The sequence below is a fragment of the Monodelphis domestica genome, chromosome 4 (genome assembly GCF_027887165.1).
Source record: "Monodelphis domestica isolate mMonDom1 chromosome 4, mMonDom1.pri, whole genome shotgun sequence".
Lineage (NCBI taxonomy): Eukaryota > Metazoa > Chordata > Mammalia > Didelphimorphia > Didelphidae > Monodelphis > Monodelphis domestica.
Genome location: NC_077230.1, coordinates 45819531 through 45840693, shown reverse-complemented (window position 1 = coordinate 45840693; position 21163 = coordinate 45819531). Strand labels below are relative to the sequence as shown.

The 21163-nt window shown below is 39.3% G+C and overlaps 1 protein-coding gene across 1 annotated transcript; it reads right to left on the bottom strand.

Moving 5' to 3' along the window:
• Positions 1-14633: 14633 nt before the first annotated feature.
• Positions 14634-18572, bottom strand: SAT1 (spermidine/spermine N1-acetyltransferase 1). Its single transcript, XM_001362671.5, has 6 exons — positions 18116-18572; positions 17349-17400; positions 17167-17250; positions 15472-15573; positions 15318-15358; positions 14634-15180 (listed from the first exon to the last, which is right to left on the bottom strand). The coding sequence occupies exons 1-6, from the start codon at positions 18179-18181 to the stop codon at positions 15010-15012; spliced, it is 516 nt and encodes a 171-aa protein (XP_001362708.1). The 5' UTR covers positions 18182-18572; the 3' UTR covers positions 14634-15009.
• Between the last annotated feature and the right edge of the window lie 2591 nt (positions 18573-21163).

The following is a 21163-nucleotide window of genomic DNA, read 5'->3' as shown; positions in this document are numbered from 1 at the left end:
TGTCAGTGGTCTGTTGTCTTGTTGATGAGCAGGTTATCAGTAAATTAGGAGCCACAAAATCTTAGGAAATGTTGAGAGAATGGGAGCCCTGGAAGAAAACATTAGGAAAAGGAATGGGAGATAGGGACAAGATGAAAATAATGGAGGAAGTGGTGACAGACAATGAAAAGGGAAAGGTCATATGAAAGTATATTGTAAATGACTATTAAATTGAACTGGGGACTGCAGGTCATCAAAGATAACTCTTCTTTATCAGACCCTCCTGAGCACTTGGTTTTATATCTTTTAAAATCATTTAGTGATATTGTGTATCATAATTATGTGCCTCCTTTCCCAACTAGACCAAAAACTCCTTGAAGGTAGATACTATATCTTTTGTAAACAGTCTCTTCCACAGTGCTCAGCATTTGTACTTGCTTTGAGGTTGGAAAAGTGTCTAAATATAGAATTATGAAAATGGTTTCCAATCACATGATGGGATAGTTTTCCAGGGGTCTGTATTTGGCCCTTTTTGTTCTTCCTTAAGAGTCTAATTTATTGCCACAGCTTTAATTTCTGGTTCTAATAATAATAATAGTTGATATTTATATAGTAATTAATATTTGCCAGATGCTATGCTGAGCACTTTATTTATAAAAACAAAACAAAACAAAACTCTTATCTTCTGTGTTAGAGTTAATACTGTGTATTGGTTCAAAGGCAGAAGAGTGGCTAGGCAATGAAGGTTAAGTAGGAAGTATCAGGGGCCAGATCTCCTATCTCTAAGCCTGGCTCTCAATCCACTGAGCTACTAGCTGCCCCCTCTCAGTACTTTATATATTATGTTATTATCCCATTTGATCTGCACAACAACTCTGGGAGGTGTGTGTTTTAAAATGGATCTGAACCCTCAGAGACTACATCTCCCAGGACTCTCTACCCCAACTTCCTCAAACACCTCCCACTTCCTTTGTGGGAGGTGACTGAGAAAGTATAAAAGAAGAGAGAAGCCTAGGTTTTGGTGCCTTTTCCAGAGAAAGGTCTCTGCATGGCTGCTGAGATCAAATTTTCTCTAGCTTTCTCAAACCTTTCTTTTCCTAGCCCAAATAAACTAACTATCCCTAGAGTCTGGCTTGATTTAATTTAATTCCCTAGTGTAGTTATAGTTAAGAAAGAAAGGCTGGTCAATTTCCCTACTGGGACTGGGGGAGACCGACTACCTTCCTTTCCCTTTCTTTCCCTACCTTTCCCTCCAATTTCCCTTCCACAGATGTAAATTCTATTAAATTCCCATTTTACAGATAAGGAAACTGATACAAATAGGTTAAGTGATTTGCCCAGGATCACACTGCCAGTTTTTGAGGGTGGATTTGACCCATTGTTCTATGCACTGTACCACCTGCCAAATCTAGACCTCAAGTCCTGATCTCTCAGATCTATACTGTTAAGATTAAAATTTAGTTTCTCTGCTAAGGTTTATTAAAGATTAAAAAATAAAGAAAATACAAAATAAGAAAGCACGTGGCTAGGAGGGCCGAAAGGCCCATTCAATTTCACTTACTACATCTTGGGAGACTGTGTCCCTAGAAGGAGAAACGGAAGCTGAGAGGCCTGAAGTAGGCAGAGAGGCAGCTTAAATACAATTTCTGTTCTTGGCCCAGGTGAGGACCTCACCTGGTATTATGGGGAACTCTGGGAGCTACCAAGGACTTCTGGGAATTGAAGTCCGGGGTTCAAATATGCATTTTTACAATACCTTCAACTCTTTATAGGTCTTTGACCTACTTGTCCTCCTAGAACCTTAAACTTAGCATAGCCATAATTTAAATTATTCTCTGTCCCCTTCAATTTATTCCTTCTGATTTCATTCTTTCTATTTGTGGCATCATTATATACCTAGTCTCTCATCTTTAGAACCTTGGGGTTATTTTTGGCTGTCCTTATTCACCTCCCATATTCACTCAGTTAACAGGTCTTGCTGATTCCATCTTTAGAATTTCTCATCCCATCTCTCCTCTCTATTCCCAGAGCAGCCATCCCTTTACAGTCCCTCATATATGGATTTTTTCTACAGTTTCTTAACAGGTCTTCCTACCAACACTCTCTCCTCCTTACAAACTGATCCTTAATAATAATTCTATGAATAAGAAAAAACTATTTGTTGTTAAAAGGCAAATAGTCATCATGCATAATATCAGTGACTGCTGTTAATTTTTCTTACTCATAGAATTAACTTTATCATCTCCCTACTCAAGTGGCTCTCTTTTATTTCACTAGTAATGGTCTGATTCCTTTGCCAGACATTTGAGGCCCTCTACAACTTGTGGCCACCTTACTTTCCTTGTCTTGATTTATATGATTTCCCTCCAGAAATTCTATACTTCCAAATTGACCTTGAACTTCACAAAATATATATGACCTCTATGGCACTAATACTGTTTCCTATGCAAGAATGCTCCTCACTGCCCATCTTTGCCTATTGAATTACTAATCATCCTTCAAAATCCATCAAATTTTTATTTCCTTCTACCTCTACCCCACTTTGGAAGTAAGGGGTAATTCTTATACTTATCATGTTAATATTGTCCAAAATGGCTACCTGTATTGATCTTATACATCAACATATGTATAATTGAAAATCTGTTACCCTAAAAAAACCCTACATTTTCCTGGAGCCCACTGACTTCCTGTCGTTATGTACTTCCTATAGACAGGGGGTAAATTCAGTGGGCATTCCTGCTTTCTCTCTCTTTGACTTCCCGTCCCAAGTATGGTGGTGGTAAGCACAGGGGTTTTAATAGGCTGATTAGCCATGGGCACGTGGTTTTAAAATTTTGTTACCCATTCATTTCTAATGACCATTAATAATATCTTAAAATATAATATTTTTATTATTTGACATTAATCTGAATGTTTATACATAGAAGCATTTACAAATGTCTAATTTATCTAATTTATAAATGTCTACTAAATATTATGTACCATGTATTTAAAAATGGCTGAGTCCCTGCCCTCAAGTAGTTTACATTATATTAAGGGAGTTATTTTGTGCACATATAATAAGGACATTCAAAATAAATGCAACATGAATACAATTTATTTTGGATGTGTACGCTTAAGACTTAATGTAGAAGGTCCAATGATGAAATGTAAGTTTTGTGAGATTAGAGAGAATTCAGGTTCTAAACTTTTTAATCCTTCCCAGTGCCTAGTTCAACACTGTCTGCACATGGTAAGTTCTTTTTAAAGTGACTGTTATGTTGTGAATGGGATTTTTATTTTATAAACCATTATGCAAATGGTTAATGTATTTTTTCTGCTTTTCTAATTTAATTGACCTATTTCTTGTGATTTCCTTTGTGATTGCTGCTGGAACAAGCTTCTATATGTGGCTTAAGCTTTTGCCACGGTACAGATAAACAGCGAGGTAGTCTTTTCTCATAGAATATAAGCTTCTTGAGGGTGGGAGATGACTTTACTTTTTGTCTTTTTATCTCCAGTACCTAGCACAGTGTCTGGCCTCATAGGTGCTCAATAAATGCTTGCCAACTGAGTTATGGGCCTGTTTGTGATATGATAATAAACTAAAACTAAAAACTCAGGAGGGCTGGGCCATTACAGTGTTCTTGGCAAAAGCTTCACAAAAGCTGTACCCATAACAACACTGGACTTTTGTGACTAAGCTCTAAGAGGGAGAAAACAAAGGACTACATTATGATTTGTGTGTATAACTAATTTAATGAATTTGGTCAAGCCCTTTGACTAAGTTGTCACCATGCCTTTCGTTTCCCCAAAGAGGCTTAGTTTCTTCAGCATCATTATGGAAACAGATGATGTCTCCCCAGGAGGTAATTTTCAACTAGCTAAATGTTTCCCAGGGATTTATATCATGCCCAAGGAAGTTCAGTGGCTCCATTTATAGGTTGAAGCTTAGGAGAGAGTTGCATTTGAAAAGCAAAGTGGGAATGAAAGTAATATAAAAAATAAAATGTAAAAATAAATTTTAATATATTTTAATTAAAACAAACAAACAAAACTTTACCTTCCATCTTAGAATCAATATTGTGTATTGGTTCCAAGGCAGAAGAGCAGTAAAGGATAGGCAATGGGGTTTAAAAGACTTGCTCAGGTTTTCACAGCCAGGAAGTATCTGACTCTAGATTTGAATCCATATTCTCTGGTCTCCAGGCCTAGTACTCTCTCTATCCATTGTGCTACCTACTGTTATAGATAAAATTGATCTGGAAGCTCAAACACCTGATTTATAAGCATATATTAATAAAGAGAGGTAGAAAAGAGAAAGAGGGAGAGAAAGAGAGATGTTTCAGACTTCCTAATTTAAGGTAAAATCAGGTCCTGTAGCAGTCCACACCTATCTCGGGACAAGGGAAACAGAATGTAAAGATTGTCTTAGAAGAGAGCATACTCAGTCTTGTGTTTGGCTAGCAAAAGCCTCTGACCCTTGACCCCAGCTTCCCCCAGCTTAGGCGGGAAATCAGGTTTCTTTGTGTTCACCTGGCTAAGAGAAACCACACCTATACCATGTCCGTTAACCAATGATAATCATCCCTATGTGTTGTGTATATTTGCATATCAAAGAGATTAAAACCAGGGCCACAGAAATCTCCGCCCTCTTTTTTTGGATCTTAGCTCTCACTGATGTCTGTCCTTGCTGGAGCTTGGCCTCTGGCCAAGCTCCATCTTTAATTCCTTTCCTTATCTACCTCTCCCACCTGGGACCTGGCTTTCGGCCAGGCACTCTCTTCTCTTTATCATGTCTCCGACCTGTGTGGTATTAATTGTGGATCTCAGGATGGATCATGCCTCTGCGACATCCTAAGATCAGGGTTCTGCTGTGGCCCCATTATAATCAATAAGACCTGGTTTCTGATTCATTTCTGCCATCTCATATCTATAACTTGGCTTCACCACACCCCTCGGGGTATCCTAAACTTCTATCCTTTTTCTATCTTTCTACCTTGTGGCTTCTCCCAGGCCAAGAAAGCCACAGGTCCCAAATTTCAGCCCAGTGACATCCCCTCCATGCTGGACTGCTACTTGCCAAGCACCAGCCCAGAGAGTTGGTCTATTCAAGAAAGGAAATAAATAAAGGACTCCTCCTTTCCTCCCCTTTTAAGCCCCATTAGCTCCTCCTTCTGTGTCGACTTTGCACTTAGATGCTCACACTGATACCATGGGGCACCAGTGTCAAGCTGTCAGATATGACATGTTATTCTGTGACACCTATGTCCCACTGTGAGGTACTGCAGTATGGAGGTATTTTACTTTACATGCTACCTGACCCTAAAAATAATTTTGAAAAAGTTATACAAACCAAACCTTTGGAGGCAGAGGGGGAAAGGACCCTGAGTACAAACCTAGAGGCCTACCCAAGGCACCACAGCACAGTACTGCCCATCAGTATATTACAATCCTCTTTACAATGAAATCAATAGACATAGTCCCGCAAATGGATAGTTGGCAAATGTAAAGATTCCAGTTTCCCATGATAAACAACAAAAAGACCAAAGGAAATTATTGCTTTTATTCACCCAAGTGTTTTTGTTCCTTTTAAAGAAGAAATTCCTTAAACTCAGATTAGTGAGACATTTAGTTTTCATCAATCCCCATTAATGTTGACCTTGCAGTTAAAGGGTTTGGTATAGGTCACTGGGGTGATTAACATGGAATGGAATTCATGAGGGTAAGGGAAATTGAACTCTTTCCTCAGTACCTCCCATTCTATCTCTTCCCTATCCACCATCTTCACCCATTACCTTTTAAAGTTATTTTTTCAGTCCTCAAGTAAATATTTTGAATACTTTTTTCCTTTCTGGGTAGTGCTGAAAAGATCTTTTGTTTCTTTATATAAGCACACAGAGGTCTACTGTTAAGCATGTGTCTTTTTTTAGAATTAAGCTTTTATTTATTTAGTACAATGTGGGTTCACCTCATTTTTGTTATGTACAGTGTGTCACATTTTGAACTTTCAGCTGCTGAATTTCCTGATAAGATGTATTTTGCTCTTGCCAAGCTGGAGTTAAATGACACAACATCTCTTCTTATTTTCACTGAAAAGATTCAAATTTCTCTTTACTGAAGTAGGTGAATTACAGCAAGGTATAATGACTAGGGGACTAGCTTTTGTATCAGGGACACCTGGGTTCAAACATAATTCTAATAAATACTGGCTATAAGACCAAAACACTTAACCTCTTACATGTCCCAACCAGCCTTCTAAAACTAAATTAGCCAGGTAATATAAATGTAATGGTAGAGGATTCTGAGCAAAGAATTGGCATGATCAAACTTAAGTACCAGAGGGACTTAACAAGAGTTGGATGGGAGAGGGAATCAATCAATCAATCAATCAATCAATCAACATTTATTAAGTACCTATAATGTACTAGCCACTATGCTAAGGGCTGGAGATATAAAAAGAGGCAAAAGGGGCAAGTAGGTGGCTCAACAGATACTCAGGCCTGGAGATGAAAGTCCTGGGTTCAAATGTGACCTCAGACACTTCCTAACTATGTAAAACTGGGCATATCATTTAACCCCAATTATCAAACCCTTACCTTTGAAGGGATACTTTGTATAGATTCAACACAGAGTAAAGGATTTAAAAAAAAAAGAGGCAAAAAACAATCTCTGGGGGGCAGCTGGATGGCTCAGGGGATTGAGAGTCAGGCCTAGAGACAGAAGGTCCTGGGTTCAAATATGACCTCAGACACTTCCTAGCTGTGTGGCCCTGGGCAAGTCACTTGACCCCCCTTGCCTAGCCCTTACCACTCTTCTGCCTTGGAGCCAATACTCCAAGATGGAAGGTAAGGGTTTAAAAATAAAATAAAATAAAAATAAAAATAAAAATAAAAAAAGACAATCTCTGCCCTCAAGGAATTTACAATCTAATTTGGAAGATAATACAAGCAAGATGAATAGTTAATGGGGGCCTATGAACTTAAGAGGATATTTTTAATAACTATTTCAATATAATTCATTTATTTTGTAATCCTAGGCATTTTTACTCATTGAAAAAGGTTTTTTAAATTCAATTTTATTTCATATTGAACTCTGAATTTTCTCCTTCCCACATCCACCCTCTCATCCCATTGAGAAAGCCAGAAAAACAAAAGCTGTTACAAATATGTTTAGTCAAGCAAAACAAATTCCCACATTAGCCATGCCCAAATATAAGCCTCAATTTGCACTCTTGAATCTATACCTCTTTAGCTGGAGGTGGGTACCATGCTTCATTCTGAGTTCTCTTATTATTGTCGGTCATTTTATTGATCAAATCGGGTTTTCCAAAGTAATTTGTCTTTATGATATTGTTGTTATATAAATTATTTTCTTAATTGTGTTCACTTTACTTTGTATTAATTCATCTAGATCTTTTCATGTTTCTCTGAAACCAAGCCCTTCATCATTTCTTACAGTGCAAAAATATTTGATGACATTCAGATAACTTCATTGTTTCAGACATTTCCCAGTTAATGGTGACCCCCTCAGTTTCCAATTCTTTGCCACCACAAAAAAGAGCTACTATAAATATTTTTGTACTTAATAAGTCCTTTTCCTCTTTCTTTGATCTTTTTGGAATACAGATCTACTAATATTATTGCTAGGTTAATGGGTATGCACAGCTTAATAGCTTTTTGAGCATAGTTCCAGATTGCTTTCCAGAATTATAAAACTAGTTCACAGTTCCATCATCAGGGTAATAAGGTATCTAAAAACTTTATTCAGAAAATAGGTTGCTAGGCTTCACTAGATTACCAAAGGGACTCAACACACACACACACACACACACACACACACACACACACACACACACACACACACACACACACAGTTTAAGTCCCCTGTATTAAAGCTGAGTTTTTGGCAACTGGGTGGTTCAGTAGATTGAGAGTAAGGTCTAGAGATGGGCTTCTGGGTTCAAATATGACCTCAGATACTTCCTAGCTGTATGATCCTGGGCAAGTCACTTAACTCCCATTGTGCAGACCTTACCATTCTTCTCCCTTATAACCAGTACACCTTACTGAGACTAAGATGGAAGGTAAGGATTAAAAAAAAAAAAAAGCTGAGTTACATAGATGCATTAGTGGAGGGAGTTTCCCCATCAAAGATTCCCCACATGGATGAAATTGGGAACTAAAAAACATATTTATATTAATGTTCAGAATTTTCCTTCTTTGTGTCTGATTTAATGATAGAGAAGGAGGGAGGAAACTAATAAATATTAATACAGCACATATCCTATGCTTAGTACTTTTACAAATGTTGTCATTTTGTCCCAACTACAACCCTACAAGGTAGGTGCTATAATTATCCTCATTTTATATTTGAAGAAACTGAGGCAAACAGAGGTTAAATGAGTTACCAAGAATTACACAGTTAATAAGTATCTGAGGCTGGAACATGTCTGCATACATCCAAAATTTGCCTTTTTGCAACCTATTGCTTCTAATTCTGCCTTCTAGTTGAATCCCTCCAAATGTGAATATGAAACCCCCTCCTCCACCCATGATTACATCATTGGTGGATATATGATTCTATTTGTGATTCAGTCATTTTGGAACTAAATAAGTACTCAATTATAAGTATTGAATATTTCTAAAAAAATAATCATTTAATTCTGAAAAATAATCATTCCCTCCCAAAAAATCACACAAGATGAAGTTTTTCTTCATCACACCCATGTATTGATTTTTCTTCATTTCTCCTTTATTCTATGTTTTTCCTGATTTTATTTGATCATTGAGTAACTATAAATTTATCTGAAAATGATTCTATCTTTAGTACAAATTTTGCTTATATAAGGAGGCTGCTCTCCAGGCTTGGGGTCTTTGGCTTCTAAATGGGAGTCTAGCTTTATTGTGAGACTGACTCTCAATAAACCTATTTCTTTTTTTGGCTTGGAGACTTTGCTTTATTTTTGACATCTTAGCTAATAAATTTCTGCTCTGCAAATACTTAAAGACAGCCATCACATACCTCTTTGGAGCTGTTTCCTCATTTGTTAACTGAGAAAACTAGACTAGATGATATCTGAGGTATTGCCCAGCTCTAAAAACTTCTATTTAACTAACGTGTTTAGGATTCGTTGGTGAATCTCTTGTCCATCTAAATTTGTGGTAGGGATTATGCTGTAAAGAATGATGATCTGGAGGATTTCTATATGAACTGCATCAATGAAGTGATGCAGAGTGAAATGAGCAGAACCAGAAGAACATTGTACACAGAAAATGAAACATTGTGGAACAATCCAATGTATGGACTTTGCTACTAGTAGCAATGCAACAAGCCAGGACACTCCTGAAGCATTTATGGGAAAGAATGCTATCCACATTGGGAGAAAGAAGTATGGGAGTAGAAATGCAAAAGAAGAACATATGACATCACTTATCATATATATATATGAAATATATATATATATAGGTATGTGATTTGGGGTTTTAGGCTTTAAAAGATTGGTCTATAGCAGAAATGAATAATATGGAAATAGGTATCAAGTGATAACAATCATATAACACATTGGAATTGCTTATTGGCTCTGGGAGCAGGGAGGGAAAGAAAATGAATCATGTAAACATGGAAAAATATTAAAAAATAAAAATTTAAAAATTAAAAATACCAGGGCAGGGGATGGGGTGGGGGATTGTGGTAGGAACAATATCTACTAGTTAGTCTTTTCTTTTTCCTTAAAAGATGATCTTCAAGACTTAACTAGCTTGGGGCACTAAGGCGCTGGTCAATGTCATAGATTCTCAGTCAACTAAATACAAAATGGCAGCATTCAAGGAGGTAGCAGCTTCTGACCAACAGAACAATGTGACAATGTTGAATATTTACTGAATATCCTTTCCCTGTAATGACCAAATAAACCTCTTTCTGTGAACTGTTAGATGTTTTCTGAATGTCTCATTCTGTTCTCATCTCAACCCTGGGTGTAGTTGACAGGTTTAGATGATAATAGCTTGACAGGTGACCCCATGATTCTGACAATATACTATGAGATGTTCCCCATTTCCCTAGGGGGATTAAGAAGTAAATATATTGCTGGTATCTAGTAAATATATTAGCAAAGTGAATATATTCAGCAACTAGAAATAGATGTGAATGGGCTCTGATGATAAATAATATAAATTTTTGTTTATTTAACTGGCAAAATGTTTGTATTTGGTAATTATAGTGATTTCTAGCTCCACAAAGCTGTAGTAGACCTGAATCCTGCTTAGAGATTACAATTTGGGAATTATATAAGAATTATGCTGAAGAAACTGCTTTAGATTTCCTATTTGGCATTGTAACTTGTGAACTTTGTTGGTACTCACTGGAGGAGTATTAAACCTGAAGTCATCAGGCAGCAGAGAGCCCGAAATATCACTCAGTGCCATCTGAACCAGATTAAAACAGGATTGGGAAACACTTAACAAGGTAAATAAAAATACAATAAAACATACACTTTCAATTACATTTTAAAACTAAGCCAATAGGAGGCCCCTAGGGATCCTTATGTAGTTAAGTATCTTTATGTATTCCTCCATCTCTATTTTGAGGGGGACACTAGTTGCCTAAGACATAGGGGAAACACTGGAAAGGGCAATGCTTGATCTTCTTCTCCAGGGTCCCAGGGACCTTTATAGAATTGGGAATATGGCTAACTGTACTCAATGCATCCTAATCGATTTGGTGAGGAATGGGGATGGGCATGGGGGGAGGCTTCATCAATTAAAAAGATTTAAAAGGAGAGACAGATGCTGCTCTTGCTCCTACAGACTTTTAGACTTCTTTCTTTCGAGGACTTCCTTCCATAAAGGGATGCATGCATGAAAGGTCTCTACAGAGTAGTTTCCAGAGGTGAACCCAGCATAGAGGAAACATCAGTGTCTACAGCAGAGCCCATCTATCACAAGAGGGCAGTGATGGTGCCCACGGCAGTATTTGGGGCCAAGAGGCAGTAGCAGCACCCACAATAACGTTCCTGCCCTAGCACAGAGGAATGGTAGTGCCTAAATCATTGTTGGATGTTGGCATCTGCCAGAGTAGGGCAGCAGCAGCTTTGACACAACTGATCCCTCTCTCTTCTTTGCTTCTTTCTTCTCTCTAGATTTTCAGACCACTCTCTCCCCCTTCTCCTCACCTTTTGGGTCACTCTCTCCCAGTCTCCTTTGTTGAACCCTTATTCAAATTACAGAGGTGTTGTGTCCTGGGCCCTCTTTTTCTTTTCCCTCTATACTACTTCAAATTGGTGATCTCATCAACTCCTGTGGATTTACTTACCATCTCTGTGCTGCTGATTCTCAAATCTACCTGTCCTGCCCCAATTTCTCCTCTGATTTCCAGTCCTGCATCTTCGACTGCCTACTAGACTTCTTTTTTTTATTATGTACCTGACTTTATTATTTTTTTCCCATTTGAATAAGTTTATTTAGTCAATTTAGAACATTATTCCTTGGTTATAATAATCACATTATTTCCCTCCTTCCCTCCACCCACTCTTCCCGCAGCCAACATGCAATTTCATTGGGTATTACATTGTCTACTAGACTTCTTGAACTGGAGAGCCAATAGTCATTTTAAACTCAGCATGCCCCAAACTGAACACATTATCTTTCCCCCCAAACTCTCCCTTCTCCTAACTTCTGTATTACCATTGAAGGCCACATCTTTCAGCCTTTCAGGGCCATCCTCATCACCTCAGCATCACTCACCCCTAGATCCCATCTGTTGCCAAGGTCTATTGTTTTCACCTTTGCAGTTTTTCTAGAATACACTATTCTCTCCTCTGATAATAATACTCTGATGCAGGCCTTCATCACTTCGTGCTTGAATTGCTGCAATAAACTGTTGTCTGTCTCAAGTTTCTTCCTACTCCCTCCCATCCCATCCTCCATTCAGTCACCAAAGAAATTTTCCTAAAGTGCAAGTGCAACCATATCACCCCAATCCCCCATTTAATAAATGCCATTGACTTTTATCACCTGCAAAAATCAAATGTAAAATCCTCTGGCATTCAAAGACCTTCATAATTGAGCCTCCTTCTCACCTTCCCCCTCTCCAGTCTTCTTATAAGGCAATTTTCACCACATTCTCTTTGATCCAGGGACACTGGCCTTCTTACCCAAGATACTCACTAGACTCAGGGTGATCTCCTCTGGCTGTCCCCCATGCCTTGAATGCTCTTCCTGCTTTTCTCCACCTATTTATCTCCCTGACTTCCTTCAAGTCCTAGCTTAAATCTTTCCTTCTACAAGATGTCTTTCCAATGTTTTTCCTGTATATAGCTTGTTGGTACATATTATTTGCTTTTTGTCTCTATTAGATGGCGAGTTTCTTGAAGCTAAGAATCTTCTTTTACCTCTTTTTGCATCTCCAGAACTTAGCACAGTACCTGGTACATAGTAACTCTTAATAAATGTTTCTTTTCTTTTTTTTTAAGCCCTTACCTTCCCTATTAGAATCAATAATGTGTATTGGTTCCAAGGCAGAAGAACAGTAAGGGCTAGGCATTGGGGGTTAAGTGACTTGCCCAGAGTCACATAGCTAATAAATGTTTTATTTATTGACTGTGGTCAATTGTTAATTGGTCAATCATCAATGCTCATCACCATTTCACACTGAGACCCACTGTAGACTGTGAAAATCTGACATCATTAAGATATGGGATTCAGTCCTTCCAAAGGGGGAGAAATGAAGCTTTCGATTTCTGATCTTTATTCTCTTTTTTGGTGACTTCTTCAGTGAATCATTTTGTTGCACATTTTTTTGTGGGGTGGGAAGGGCTTGGGAATGGAATTTTTTCTGACTTTGCTTTTTCTCTTCCATGGCTGTCTAGGTCAGGTTTTCCAAATCCCTGAGGACAAAGGTTGTCAGTGAAGTCATTTGTTTATTTTTTTTAAACAAAACAAAACAAAACACTTTCTTTCTTAGAACCAATATCGCATATTAGTTCCAGGTACTAAGGGCTAGACAACAGGGGTAAGTGGATTGTCCAGGGTCACACAGCTAAGAAGTATGCAAGACCAGATTTCCTTTAGGCCTAGCTTTCAGTTCACTGAACCACAGTTTCCCAACCTGAAGCCATTTAAATGGTGGAAGACCATCTAGAAGTTTATAGGTCCTTTCCATCGAGGGTTAGGATGTGGCAGAAACACTATCTGCCATGCTAGAATCTTTTCCCTGCCATGGCTGAGCAAATATTCTACAGGTATCTCATTTCACTCCCTCCAATATTGTATGTATCTCAAGTGCCAGACTAGTCTTTGAGAGAAGCCAAATTTAATGGAGTTTGACTGTAGCTTGTCTTTTGCAACTTACACATGACCAAGTATCTTTTTTCACATTGATAACAGGAAGCACCAAGCAGAGTAGACTGCTGGACTTACTATTTCCTTTTGAAACAAAATAAAAACTTCTTTGTTCTAAGTTTGAACAAAGCTAAGCACATGTAGTTTTTGGAGCTTAAAACCAGTGCATATGGATATGGAATCAAACAGCTTATCCTTGCTTCCTCTCCAGGTTCCGCATTACAATATACTATCAAGATGATACTTAAAAAGTTCATGGTCCTACCTGGATGAGAAAGAAACCTTTATCCATCTTCCTTTAATCATAAATTCCAAGTGTCCTTTTGCTGTATCTTTTGCCTTTCCTATCAAAAGTCTGACCACTTTCTTTGAAGTAGACCAAGTGAAAGCTCAGAAGAAACTCTTTCCTTCTTAGGTTAGTAGTCAGACAAGGGGGCAAGGTACCCTTGATTCTTCCATTTAAGAGCTGTTAGCCCCCCCCCCCCCCCCCCCCAGTATTGATCAAACTAAGTCTTTGATTACTTTAGTTAATGGAAATATATTTTGAGTTCACTTCTGACCAGCTGGAAACTTCTGAGGAGAGGTATAAGAGGGATGAAATGGTTTTAGGAAGATTATTTTTACCTACACTGCCAACCCATCAATCTTGACTAGACAATTTTATCCATTGTCCAGGAACAATAAAAATTGGCTCAAATGGATTCTGCCAACTTTTCTCTAGGTGGAAAAATACTTTAAATACAGAATTTTCCTCCATATGGGGAGGGAAACTGTTTCTGTGGCCCATAGAACAGAATATTGTACATCCCCCAACCCCATTGAGGAGTGGGAAGCCTTTCCCATACACCCTCTCCCAAGAAAATTGTCCACAGAGGATTGGTCTGATAGTTTACCAACCTAGGATACACTTAAGCAGTATTACCATATGCGTAAACAAGTACACATAAACATTATGTGGATATATGTGCATATATGTATTGGGTGTGTACATATATATACACCCTAGATGGTGTGTTAGAGGGTGTCTGAATTATCTCAGAAGACCTCAATTATATCAGCCATGACCAAGTCCCTAAGATATAATCCCTCACCATCTCAGCCAACTCCAAGGTATGATACCATAATCTGAATCAGTGGGAGTTGCCATACCAATTGTTCCCTATACCAGTGGAATTGAAACTGTAGGAAAAAAAATCAGATCATGAGGAAAGTAGAAGTGGTACCAGTTGGATTTCAATTTCAACTTTAATTACCTGAGAAAAAGATGTGAAAAAAAAAACCAACCCAAAAATCTACCGGAGTTATTGAAAAAGCATACACTCAACAAGGCTGCAATTAAATCGAAGACTAGTTTATTTTTTTAAAAAAAGATAATTAAACAGAAACTCTATGTACCAGTGTGTACATTGTACACATTTAAATGACTCACAAGAATGAAGTTTTATTCATTTACATTTTAAGATGACACCACCTTGTTTATGAGAAGATGCTCATAGAAAGTCTCATTGATTCCAAACCGCCAACAGACCTGATGTTTTAGCACCAGACCGCAGGAACAAACATGCTACAACGCCACTGGTAATAAAGCTTTTGAAGGAGTGCTCATGCTATGACTCTACTACAGACAGGATAGAAAGCAAGAAGTTGAGAATTTATTCTACGTAGACTGGTTCAGGAATGGAACACTTGTCACCACTGATGCTAGCACTTTTCACTCTTCTGCTGCCATTTTTAGCAAGTACTCCTTATCAATCTTGAAAAGTCTCCATCCTTCCTCACTGGATAGATCAGAAGCCCCTCTTCTCTTGTAGAACTGGATAGATGGCTCATTCCATTCAGCCACTAAGAAGTGCATGCTGCTGCAGCGGCATTTGACTGCAACCTATTGTTACAAGGATTGAGTTTTAAAAACAAAACAAAAACCCAACAATGAACTTGCTTTCCAATACCTTGAGTTGAAGCTATTTCAGGGACTTCAAATTTTGGAATCTTTAAAGAATAGAAGTTTAAGTGACTTACCTGACTTAGGTTCTTCAGAATTTCAGAACCAATGCCAAACCCTAGGAAAGACCAAGAAAAACTTGCTCAACTAATAATCATTTAAAAAGTGGGATGGAGGAATACCTCCTACCTCTCCTTTTAGGAACAGGCACCCTCCCAAACTCCTCCATACCTCTGAACTCATTCATCACAAAGAAATCTTCAAGATACAACAGCTTTCCAATCCACGGGTCATAAGTAAAGTAGTACATAGCAAAGCCAACGATGCTGTATCCTGGAACAGAGAGTATCACAGCATTTTTTTTTAGTAAAAAGACCAGGAAAAAAAAAAGTCCACAGCACTTGTAGCCACATCACTCAGAAGAATGTTTACAGGTTTAAAACTTTTACATGCATGGATCTGAAAACTATGCTGCTATCAAGCAGTCTCTGCATGCAGCTATCAGCTGTTGTTATGCTAGAACAATATGATCCATTCTTATGCTGTCCGCTGTTTTCAGAAGTTTGCAAGAAGCACACATTAGAGCTGGAGGCAGGGGAAGAATTCGGACATCTCTGAATAACAGCTTTGTCTATAGATGACCCACTCTGCAATCTGCTGGATCCCTCACAGAAAGTTTGACAGTTTTAATGGCTTGAGAGCTGAGCTGCTATGACCTTTATGTAAACACAGACATTATTCACATCCTACTGAGTTACTAGTATGTCCACTTTTGAATATAAATCAGGTTTACACGGCAGTTCAGAATATTAAGTACAAGGAGCTCATGAACTCTGCTTCCTTAAGGTCAGGATACCATGCTAGTATTTTTTAGTTATTCAAGAGCCTTCCTTCCAATTCACATGTTCTCCAATTTACTCTCCCCAGTTTTTTCAGGTACAAGAGGCAGCCAAAATGATGCTAAGTGACCTCCTTGTACCTCCCAAGAGCACTGCACCCATAATCCTCTATCAGGGGGGTGAAAAGTGCTATTTCTTCTTTTACCCAACAAAACATTTCTGGAAGAAAAAAAAAACAGCCAAAATTTTGAACACTTCCCTCCCCATTCCCACTTCAACATTTCCTTTTTAGCTGGGTTCTCTTCCAGTAAATTAGAGAAGCCAGACACACTCCAAACAGCTGACTTAATTCTTTTAGAATTTGCCAATAATCCCAAAGGTTTAGGAGTCATCAAATTAAACTTTTTGGCCACTTCACCCTTACTTGTAAACACAGACAGGAAGAGAGTATAATGGAGTTTCTGATCTACCGTGTTTTTTGTTTGTTTGGTTGGTTTGTTTTTTGTTTTTGTTTTTAATACGGTGTGGGAAGAGGACTTGTCCCTGTAGGCCTTACCTCATTTATCATGATCATCTACTTTATTGAGTAACGGATCTTTTAGTTACCTCCCCGCCCATCCATGTACACGGAAGGGCCATGTACATGGCGAAGCTAGAGACTGTAACCTGAAGATTGGGACAAATTAAAGAAAAAATGTGATTCAACAATTACAGAAAATGTTATGTTAGGGTCAAACAAGAAGAACCATTTAATGAAACGGAATTACATCAAATGACATCATACCCAGTTTTCCAGGGAATGTGTAGGGCACACATTTTGCTGACAAACACCTCTTAACTCACCCTATTTTTAGATCAGCACTAGGATCAACTTTTTTGTTTTTCTCGTTCAACATCAGATTGCCTTATTTCTGGCCACTGTCCCAAAAACACTCTGCATAAACTTCTGCATAAGCCAACAGTTCTAAGCAAAAACTAGGCATTACATCAACATCCTTTCTCTTTCTGATTAGCTACTGAAGTAGGGGGTGGGGAGAAAGCCGGGGAACAGGAAGAACAATAGGCTTGATGGGCCAAAGTTAGTTACCTTCGGGTGTCCAATGCTCTTTTGGCACTTCTGCAACCAGACAGTGGTAGAAAGGGTGCTCTCCAAACCCATCTTCAAGCAGATCTACAACAAAGGCCAACAGGGATACACAGAGATAATGGCTAATGGCTATGGTGAAGGCCACCAAGGCTATTAGACAAACCTCACTGCAAATGAGTTACCTTTTTCAGTTAGCACTACTTGTTCTTCCATTTCTTCATACTTAGCTAGTTCCTTGAGATGATAAAAAGAGAAGGGGAAAAAAATCAGATAAGAATCCAAGATACTTTTAACGACCACAAAAAGACAGAGTCAGCTAAAAAGAGGTTATTCACTTGCCACCTATAACGTCAAGGCCAATGACTGATCTAGGAGGGGGAGGAGAAGGTCTAGCCAAAGGGAGAACTGGATCTGGGCCAGTTTCCTGGTCAACTCTAAACACACGCAACGAGAGGGAGGGGGAAAAAAAACGAAAACCACAAAGCTCTAGATTTCAGCGAGCAAAGAGGGAAGTGGTCGATCCAGCCGCCTTCTAGTTGCCCGGAGGGGTGGCGCAATTACAGCGGCTACACAGATAATCCTCAAATGCAGGAAGTGGAAAATAAGCTGGGCCGGCTGGGAGGGAGGAAAGGGGGTCCCTGTGCTCTAACGTTTGGCTCCAGTCTCTATTACTTATTAGCCTTTGCTAGTATTTCTACCATAATTCTTAGCACTCCACCTGACATACAATAAGCGCTTAAATACATTTCTTTTCTTTCTTCCTCTTTTTTTCTGATGTTGGGCAACTTTTAAAATTTACCGAGTCTCAGTTTCCTCATGTTAAAAAAAAGCCGCGGGTGGGTGAGGTGGGGAAGTTGGGAATCTATAGGGCGTTTATAAGTCCTTCCTGGCTCTAAAATCTATGCTCAAATCAGGAAAAAGTGGCACAAAACGCCCCCTCGGAGGCTACCTTAATTAGCCGGAGAATATCACTGCAGTCGGCGGGCGTGGCGGTGCGGATCACGAAATTAGCCATTTTCGTCTTTTGCTTTTTTTCCCCTTGCGGACCAAGCCCCTGTACTTGAACAGCAGGAGGAGGTGGTTCCTCATTCGTTTCCCGGGAGCTTCCTCTTCTTAGTCAGGCTGGCACCATGACACGGGGCCTGGCAGCAAACGACGAAAGGTCTCTTCCCAGAGAATCGACAGGAAAAGACAAGAGACAGCTGCAGCGCAGTTGTGCAACTGCTGGCTACCGGGGAGCGTCTATTTACTAAGGAGCTGGCCCCGCCCACAGGCTCCTCTTTGGCCAATGGGACGAAGCCCAACCCTAAAGCTGGAGCTAGAACTCTCTCTCTTCCTGGCCTCCATTCCTCAGACACTCCACCCTGCCCTAGACCTTCCGTGTCAGCCTAGCCCCGCCTCTGTTCTTCCCTCTGACTCGTCTTTCCCTTCCGGGAGCTGTCGTAACCTTTATCCTTGTGATGAGGAAAAGAGTAGGAGAGGAGGAGGGGCTGACCCTGCCCTGATGAATTCACGAGCTACGATGTGGAAGCGCCCCCTAGTGTCCTCAAAACCCGTATCTATAGCTTTAGCCAGAGCTCAGTTTTTTTTCCTGGTTAATTTGTTTTTTTAGGAAACAAAAATTTCATTTCCTCTCTCCAACCCATCGAGGAAAACAAAGCAAACTAAAACGTGGTTTTAAAAAGAATTATTTTAGCATTCATTTTGGATTTCAAATTCTCTCCCCTCCCCCTCCCCCACCCACTGAGAAGGCAAGAAATGTGACATCAATTTGTGAAATCGTGCAAAATATTTCTGTATTAAGACATGTTGCAAAATAAAAGCAAGAAAAACAAAGTTAAAAGAAAAGATGCATCAATCTGCACTCAGACTTCATCAGTTCTTTTTTTGCCGATGGAAAGTATTATTTATTATAAATCCTAAAATAAAACCTCCGAAGGAATAAGCATATTCTAGCAAAACAAATAACATCACCTGCCACTTGTCCAAAAATATGTCCGGAGTTGGGATACTTTGCTTCACGGTTGGTACCCTTAATTCCTGATTGGTTTTTGCATTGTTCAGAATTCTTCAGACTTTCAAAGTTTTGTCTTTATTTACAAGGTTGTTATTGTATAAATTGTTCTATTGCTTTTCTCTTTTTCACCCTCCCCATGCAGCTCATCCTTTTTATTTCTGTTAGCTGGTCTGGATCTTATAAACTGAGGGCGTTAGGGGTCAGGGTAGAGAAGAAGGGCATCCCTAGTAAGGAAAGAGAAGAGAGGGAAAAGGAGACAGGCTGCTTTGGAATTCTAAGTTTTGGTTTCAAAGAACAGATGATACAGTAAGATGAGACAGATAAGGGACCAATTACTTCCCTTATTACTCTTATCCGGTACTGTTTTGATGTTCTCCATTTATTTGTTTGTTTATTTATTTTGCCAGAAACAAATTTCCACATAAATTTTCCAAAGTTATATAATCCAGATTGTCTCCCTCCTTTCTTCCCTGCCCCTTCCCAGAGGTGGCAAGCAGATCATTCTGGGTTATCCATGTATTATTTCCATATTATTCATTTTTTGAATAATAAACTTAAATAAGTAAATTTAAATAAGTAAACTTAAACCAGAGTATCTTGACATACATCTGGGGCTCTAAGCTTTCCTGGGGTCAGTGAGAAGTAAAAGACAGCCCCAAACTGTATAAAGAAATTTGTTTTTTCCCCAGTCTTCTCACAGAGTCCTATGTACATCTAGAACAGCCAGGGTTGGGCTCAGAGATCATTTTGGATCAATCCCTTTCCTTAAGGGTTTCCCAGTGAGAGATTATTTCCAAAAAAGCTTCATTTCTCAGAGAAGAGCATCACTGGGAGAATGCTGTGGCTGAGGACTGAAGTCAAAAGAATGGCAGTATGACCTGGAGATCAGGACATTGTGGGTGTAAAGTGAATGGGAATTCTGTTAAGTAGAGCCATTAAATGCTTTTACCTTCAGGCAGAACATAGTTGAGAGATTTTAATTTTTCTGTACTTTTGTGGACACAAGTCTTTCATGTTTTAAGCATTTTCTCTGATGGAGACAACAAAACATTGTCTTATAATTGATATTTGTATAGAGAGTCATTTTGAGGGAAGGTACACCCACTCACTTTGGGGAGACCCTGTATATAAACTTTGATCTTCGAGATTTTACTTAAATTAATCCAGAGCAAGCAAGAAGAGAGGAAGAGAAGCCTGACCTCACCTTTCCTTCAACCCCCTACCTACCATCTTAGGACCATATTAAGTATTGGTTCCAAGGCAGAAGAGCACTAGATTAGGCAATTGGGGTTAAGTGACTTGCCCAAGGTCCAGTTTAAAAGTATCTGAGGCTAAATTTGAACCCAGGATCTCCTCTCCGGACCTGGCTCTCTATCTTCTGAACCAACTAGCTCCTCCTTCCCTCTTTCTTTTTTAGGGTTCAAGTCTATCCCCAGGATGATCTTCATCTCTACGAATCCAGGGCTGAAGCCTCTTGTGGAAGGGGGGCCCTTGGGCTGCTAGTCACCACAAAATCTGGTCTCTTCAAAGTTGAAGATAGCTGAACCTTCTGAAGTCCATAGTTGGGTCTGTCAACATGGAATCTAGACACCCCAAATTTGTAGCCTAGTAAGATCTGATGAACCCCAAATTTTAGGACTAGCTGGAGACCTCAAACCTTGTCCTTGTTTCCCGTTCCTGAGAGAATCCACCCTGAAGGGAATCTCAGGCTAGCAGTTTCAGACTGAAAAAAGACAAGCCAAGTGACTCTTTAACCCAGTAGGCAGTCTCCTAAACTAAAGGTTCTGGGTTTGATCCTTGAAAGGAAGGTGTGATACAGTGGGAGAGTCTTCTGGAGATAAGAAGAGTCCCTTGGCTTGGGCTTGGCCCCCCCCCCCCCCCCCCATGAGGATTGTCTTTTGCCTTAGGGTTCCTTCAGGGTGGATTATCTTGGGAACTGGGAACAAGGAAAAACTGTGGAGTCTCCAGCTAGTCCTAAAA